This window comes from Seriola lalandi, unplaced genomic scaffold, assembly GCF_002814215.2.
Source record: "Seriola lalandi dorsalis isolate HSWRI2012SDOR001 ecotype SW California unplaced genomic scaffold, Sedor1 jcf7180002054666, whole genome shotgun sequence".
NCBI classification, from domain to species: domain Eukaryota; kingdom Metazoa; phylum Chordata; class Actinopteri; order Carangiformes; family Carangidae; genus Seriola; species Seriola lalandi.
This window is the reverse complement of record NW_019525219.1, coordinates 391,273-398,427: the sequence shown is the minus strand read 5'-3', so window position 1 is coordinate 398,427 and position 7,155 is coordinate 391,273. Positions and strand designations below refer to the sequence as shown.

Here is a 7,155-nt window from a genome sequence, read left to right as displayed (position 1 = left end):
TGATGTATTTGCTTTAGGGGTGGGGGGGTCGGGTGGGGGGGGGTAGCAGCATCTGTCTGAATAAACATGACCATAACACTTGTTTATAAAGGAATTATCTGAAATAAAAACTAAAGAATTTCAATATCATTTTCAGTCTTGTTCAAATTCAGTCCATCGAGATGAATGAAGACACATCAGTGTTAAACAAACAGGCTGAATCACTCAAAAAATATCTGACGGAAGCTGAAGTTTTACGTTTTATACTTTACAACAAACCTTTCTTGTGATTTTCAAACCTTTGTTGTAGATTAGTGACTGTAGAAACAGACAGAGGCTCGACCTCATGTTTTTCACCTCCTCTTGACTGCAACACGCTCCCCACAACATATCAAAATAATATTTCTATATTCATTTATTATATATTTCATTGCTAATATTTGTTTTGTCATATACACCAATTTAAACCTTAATGTCTTGGAAATGGAAATTGCAGTAAACCCTGATACAGAGACGGGACAGTTGACCTTCATGAGCCGTGCTGCCTGAAAATAAAACACCTGACAAACACCAGAGATAAATGAAGTCATCCACTTCACTGACATGAAGGAAGCACACCTCGAACACAGTTTTATTTTTGTCTGTTTGACCGGAGGAGATCTGTAACAAACACAAACATACAGAACTGATGCCGGTGACGACGACAACAACAACAACAACAACAACAACAACAACATCACTGAACACTGTCACTGCTACTGAGGACGTTCTGGAGCTTCGGTCAAACCACAGCAGCAGTCACTCGACGGCCTCGGCTGGATAAACACCAGATATCTGTGCAAAAAACAAATAATTTCAACATTCAAATATGATGTTCCCGCCGCAATTCAATCAAACTCTGAAAGGAGAAGATAATAAACAGATAAACTGAGGTTTTTCTAAGCTCTTGTAACCAGGTGACGTGAGGTTAACTGTGGTAAAGTACTGCCAAGTGGGGGCGCTGTTCCACGGATATATAGATATATATATATAACTGGTTATTGCTGTTCACCATATTGAGTGTAAGGAAGCACCTGACTGAATTCTAGATGCTGAATGTTTCTGGTTCATTCTTTCTTTCTGCTGAGCTGTGTGTGTGTGTGTGTGTGTGTGTGTGTGTGTGTGTGTGTGTGTGTTGTTTAGTCTTTACATGAGGTGAGACTAATACTAGGGACCTGATATTACAGGTAGACCACCTGACATTATTCCACTGACCATAAAGTAGTCCAGTCAAGTACATAGACTAACAAACAGATCAACAGTTTTAATCAATGAGCTTCCTGTTTGCAGTGTTTGTGCTAAGCTAAGTTAGCCACAGTCTGTGGTTTCATACTGACACACACCAGCTCTTATCTGCTTCGTCCAAGAAAGTGAGAAAAACTGAGGACAGCAAAAGTAACTGGGCAATAAAAGAAATGGCTGTTTGACGCATTTGGCATTTAGCAATCAATATAAATTGATCAGGCTACTTTAAAGCCTTTTGGCAGCGTGTCAGTCACTTATCAATATTAGTCACATTTTCAGATTGATAAACATATCCTGTGTGTGTGTGTGTGTGTGTGTGTGTGTGTGTGTGTATGTGTATTAGTGTGTGTGTGTAGATCAATAGGCCTATGTCATGGTCACTGGCAGAGAGAGAGAGAGAGAGAGAGAGAGAGAGACTGATGTCTGACTCCTCTGACAGGTCACATGACTCCGGCTGATTTGGATGTTGCGTTTATTTTAGGTCCACTGAAACACCCCCCCGCGCGCCTCCTCCCCCCTCCTTCTCATTTATAACCGACCTGGAGTCTGTCAATCTGTCATAAGGTCCTCAGTGAGTGAGGCAACAGTTTGTTTGGGTGAATCTCAGCCTCTTCAGCCTCTTTCATTCAGCCGCTGCGTCCTCCACGCGCCACCATGACGCACATCGCTCCTCTTCTTCTTTTCACTCTCAGTTTGACATCTTCACTCTTGGGGTCGGGGGCTGCGGAAGCCTCGGTCCTCTGCGCCTGGTCTAAAGTTTTGTCTAACGGAGAAGTGCACTACAGTTTCCTCCGGCGGGGCTCTCCATCCGTGCGGCTCTACCACAGCGCCTGGTCCGGGCAGGAGCGCGCTCTGCTCAGCTGCGCCTGGAGCGACGACGCGGCAGTGATCCACAACTATTTCTCTCTGTGCCTGGAGCGCGCGCAGGAGTTTTCCGATAAGCCGGATGAAAATTTCGATGTGGAGTCGATGATTGGAGGCGAGGAGCAGTGCATCTCTCTGGCTGCTCCAGGGCCCGGGGGGTCCGAGCTCGGGGGGCGCACAGGGGAAAAGCCGATGAGGAGGAGGAGGAGGAACAGCGTCCCTGGTCTCCCCGCGGCTCAGAACAGTCAAGGTCAAGATGAAAGGTCAGAGGTCAAGAGCCGTAAGCGTGTAAAGCGCGGTTTCATTGTACCTGGGACTCTCTGGTGCGGCTCTGGCAACAAGGCGCCATCATATGAAGATCTGGGTAGGTTGATTTCATATCTCACTCTAAGTCTGTCCATTTATGAGCTGGGTTAGAGCTCATTAGAGAGAAACAATAAGCGGAATAAGACACAAATATGTTTATTTATTCCTTCTTGAATGTTTGCATTTTCCATTTTCTTGTTCTTCTTTCTTTCGACCTGTTAACACCTCATGTCCACTCTAAGTCCGTCTCCTGTGATTACAGCCACAAGATGTTAAATAGTTCAATATTATATTCATGTAAAACACATGATCAGTGGTGGTTGATTATTATTGTCCTTCTATAAAGTTGTGGGACTTGTGACTTATTTTAAAAAAGAAAAGAATTGTAAAATCTGATGCAGCAGAAACTGAGGTGTGCTGACTGTTCGTCCTTAGTATATGGGCTGAGCTCCAGAAAAACTGGATCCTATGTTTCCCATAATGCAACTCAACAACCTCCTTTATTAGAATTCCTCTGCCTGGCAAATGTCCACATCTTTCAAAATCCTTCACCCCCCAGCTGCAGACTTTTTGTTAGAAATGTTGAATTCCTGGTGGCGTGAAGCCGACTCAGCGTCTCTTTATGTGGAACAAAATCACATTTGTTCATCACAGCGTCCAACACATTTCTCTTTAGACTCTCGAAACAGACAAGGAGAGAAACTCAGAAGCCTCAGGAATAGCAACAGAAGAGAGAGAAGAGAGATTCTTCTTTCAGGACAGACAGACATGCAGCAGATGTCATATGAACTAATAACTTAAAGCGGCACTCAGTGATTTAATATTGCACTTCCATGCAGGAAGTGAAGCGGCAGAAGCCGAGATTTCCTGACTTGTGGCCCCCAAATCACTGGATCACTGGAAGTTTAAATACATTTTCTCATGAGCAAACAAACTTCCTTCCTCATAAATTCATCTGATTTTTTTTTTTGAGATTTTTAAACTTGTTGTTTACTTGCTATGAGTTCCTGCCTTTGTTGTTGCATTGCTGCATTTCTCAGCTGTTTATTCCCACCTGTAGGTCAGTGGAATACAGTGAATCTTGTCCACAGTGTACAAACAAAACGGGGACTCGCTCGCTCTAAAGCGCCACTAGTGGTCACAAACTCCACAAAATACCTTTTAGTGATTTTCTCAGACGTGACAACGCTCCTCCAGAGCCACAGAGTCCTGATGACTCGTAAACTGCCTTTGTAACTTCAGCGGCGTGTCCCTTTAACTCGCAGATCAAATGTTTATTGCTTCACTTATAAACACACTTTTTTGCTGGTAAATGACTTAAGATGCAGCGACGTTTTTAATGATCATTTCATCAGGCTGGAATAAAACTCTCGCCTTATCTCTTGCAGGGGTCTTTGCAGACACGGACAGCTGCTGCCGGGAACACGACCAGTGCAAACACACCATCCTGTCCTTTCAGTCAGAGTACGGCGTCTTCAACAGCAACATCTTCACCATGTCTCACTGCGACTGCGACAACAGGTAGGGACTTATTACTGTATCCTCACCACCTCATTTTATCTGTGTGTGCTTTCTTCAGTGATTTTTATTTCTAACTCTGGACCCAAAACGACACGTTATAGGTTTCATAGTTGTCTGATGGAGGCGAACGACAGCATCGCTGACGTGGTGGGATACACCTTCTTTAACCTGCTGAAGATGCACTGCTTTGAGTTCTCCCACCGACTCCAGTGCACAGAGAGAAACTGGTTTGGAATGTAAGTAAAGGTTTAATTTATTTAGTAAGACTGTGGTGTATATAGGTTTGGATCTGGAGTACAAATCAATAAATAAGTTTTGTGATTTATCAGTGATTTAGATGATGTGCAGTGTATATATATATAACTTCTCGTCTAACTCTCTGCAAGAAAGCAAATGAGTGTATTTCCCAAAATGTCAAACACGTCCTTTACATGACTTCAACAGGTGTAAAGAGACTAAAATGGCTCTGTATGCTGATGTCCATCCACCCACACTGTACGAGTCAGAGGTCAGCATGAACAGTACCAGCTCCATCGCCAACGCCACCATACCTGCAGACCCACAGCTCTTCTCCATCACCGCTGCTGCGTCCACCGTCCCTACACCGTCAACGAGCTCACCCTCAGCCTCCATCACTCCTGTCACCAATGTCACCGATGTCACCGATGTCACCGATGTCACAGATGTCACCAATGTCACCAATGTCACCACTGTCACCGATGTCACCGATGTCACCACTGTTACCGATGTTACCGATGTCACGGATGTCACGGATGTCACTGATGTCACTGATGTCACTGATGTCACCAATGTCACCAATGTCACCAATTTCACCACCTCCACAGTCACAAACACACCAGCGAGACCCAAAGTTTCCGTACCTGAGAACACTTTACCCACCAGAAACCGAACTGAGCCGGATGCTGACACTGCAGGTATTCATTATCACGCACTTCTCTCCAGCACCTCGGTTTATTTCTCTACACAACAATAACGAAACCAAACATGTCCATCGATGCTTCCCCTCCACAGAGATGCAGCTGTCATGTGGTGTCTATAAGGATCTCGATGAGTGCAGGAACAAGATCTTTCCCCTGCAGAGGAGATATGGCCTCCACAACCCGGAGCCCAGGACGCTGTACCACTGCAACTGTACCACCAGGTAAATCTACCATTACCAGTCAATAGATACCAATCAGGCCGAAAATTTATCTTATTTTTTTGCATAAAACTCTGTATTTTATTGGCAAAATCATCCAATCAAGTCAAGGGGATGAGTCAAACCATGTCTATAATACACAAAATGATCTAACCCCTGGAGTAAATATTTCTAGCCCTTTTTGCAGAGCATATACAGACTTTGTGATAATGGTGCACTCACCTTTGTTTCTGTGTATACACAGTATGACAAGGCAGACTTAGTGTTTCATAACACAAAGTAGGCCGAAAGCAGTGCACACATACATTCACCGTCACACTGTTACATAGCGGTTCTCTGAATCTGCACAGAAGTAAAATCTGCTGCGTTTGTTGTTTTTTTTGGCGCGTCAGTCTGTCTGTCGGTCTGTCGGTCTCTGATGTTTGTTTTCTCTCGCTGTCTTTCCAGATTATTCCAGACTTTGGTTAAACAAAGAAAACTGACCGAAGTACAGGCCCTTCTGCTTGGATATGTGTCTGAATCTTGCTTCCTGCCACAGGACTGCACAGCAGACAAAAGGTCAGTATACGAACGCAGACGCACTGTAGATATATCCACACCTCCAGGCTATGAGAAAAACACTGAAACACTGTGTGATTTATCAGATTTTTATATAATATATTATGATAATTATGTATAGTAGAGGTGGAAGTAACCTTACTGATACAATAATGGAAAAATACTTCAAGTCCTGCAAAAAGTACAAAAATAATATCAGCTATATTCACCTAAAATATCAAAGTAAAAGCACTCTGCGGAAATCTTCCCCTGTGGCTCATATATTATTATATCTGACATTATTAGATTGTTGTTGTGAAATGTGGTGGAGTAAATGTATAAAATGGCATAAAATTGAAATACTCAAGTACAAGCACCTCAAACTTGTACTTAAGCAATAATATCATCACAAAACCATCACTGCCTCCTCTTTTTTCAACAGCTGTACAGCAGTTCTGGTGAGAGCAGATCTCCCTCAGCTGGAGCAGGGGAGCAGTGCAGAGGTGGAGGAGCAGCGCCATCTACAGGCAGTTAGACTGACGTTCAGGAGGCAAAACACCAGGAGGGCTAAAAGAAAAGACAGAGCGGTGAAGCTTCACAGACTGTGTCTCAGGATGACCCGGCCCAAACAAAAGAACAAGACAAGAAAACGTGGTCAAAATGCTCAACAGCCGGCTGTTAGAGGGAGAGAGCACGTCTGAAAGTAACTATCATGGAGACCCAAAGTGTTCAATATTAAATAGAAACATATGAATAAATACAAATAAATATAACCGTGAAACTCTCAAAAATGACTTATTTATTTAATGATGAACACTTTTGATCTCCATTAAATATTGTAGTATTATGTATTTATGTTGTTACATCAGGGAAGTGAAACTGAGTTAAGGCCAAATTGTTTTTTGAATCTGTTTTGAACAAACTATAAAGTTTTCCTCGAGTATAATAAACCTTCTGGCATGTCATCGCAGCAAAAGCACAGGCGTAACTTATAACATTAACTACGACTGCATTTCATTCAGAGCAGCCCTGCGGTTCTGCTGCTTTTCCTGCCGTGACAAATTAAGATGTCTGCCACAAAACACTCGTGGTTGTTTTTTCTGAGAATAGAATAACAAGGAAGTCATGGTTAACTCACCTTTTTATGTACCTCTGCATCGAAGTCTGCACTACAGTATTTCCTCTATAGGACTTGCAGCCGCCACTGGGGACACTGAGGTCATGTTCCTATTGTTTCTGGTTGTGTTTGGGGCGTTTTAACACCTACAGAGGTTTAAAGGACTGTTTCAGATATTCTTTGGCGTCAATATCAATTTAAATGTGACTATTTTTAGCTGTAAACTGTATTCCTTGCAATGTGGAGGATACTTTGGAGCAGCATTTAGACTATCATGTAGGGAGATAGAACATAACTCAACAGTTAAATAAATAAACATAATGTGAAAGTATTTATTAATGTACACTGTCATCAGACATTTCATGGGGGGGGGGGGGGGGGGGGGGGT

General features: G+C 43.0%; 1 protein-coding gene and 1 long non-coding RNA gene across 2 annotated transcripts; one reads left to right on the top strand and one right to left on the bottom strand.

Moving 5' to 3' along the window:
* Nucleotides 1–578: 578 nt before the first annotated feature.
* Nucleotides 579–1,932, bottom strand: LOC147818256 (uncharacterized). The gene is made up of 2 exons (XR_015438149.1): nt 1,803–1,932; nt 579–813 (listed from the first exon to the last, which is right to left on the bottom strand). It is a non-coding gene; the product is annotated as an uncharacterized LOC147818256 (long non-coding RNA).
* pla2g3 (phospholipase A2 group III) lies at nt 1,813–7,098 on the top strand. The gene is made up of 7 exons (XM_023421188.2): nt 1,813–2,491; nt 3,822–3,954; nt 4,056–4,190; nt 4,399–4,889; nt 4,987–5,116; nt 5,561–5,671; nt 6,093–7,098. Exons 1-7 carry the CDS (start codon nt 1,918–1,920, stop codon nt 6,349–6,351), a joined length of 1,833 nt encoding a protein of 610 aa, XP_023276956.1. The 5' UTR covers nt 1,813–1,917; the 3' UTR covers nt 6,352–7,098.
* The last annotated feature ends 57 nt before the right edge of the window (nt 7,099–7,155 follow it).

What these genes read in the sequence shown, in the direction of transcription:
- pla2g3 (XM_023421188.2), top strand. Translation starts at nt 1,918, where the DNA reads ATGACGCACATCGCTCCTCTTCTTCTTTTCACTCTCAGTTTGACATCT. An exon ending in GCCGGATGCTGACACTGCAG is followed by an intron (nt 4,890 to 4,986) that starts GTATTCATTATC and finishes TCCCCTCCACAG; the next exon opens with AGATGCAGCTGTCATGTGGT. An exon ending in GACTGCACAGCAGACAAAAG is followed by an intron (nt 5,672 to 6,092) that starts GTCAGTATACGA and finishes TTTTTTCAACAG; the next exon opens with CTGTACAGCAGTTCTGGTGA.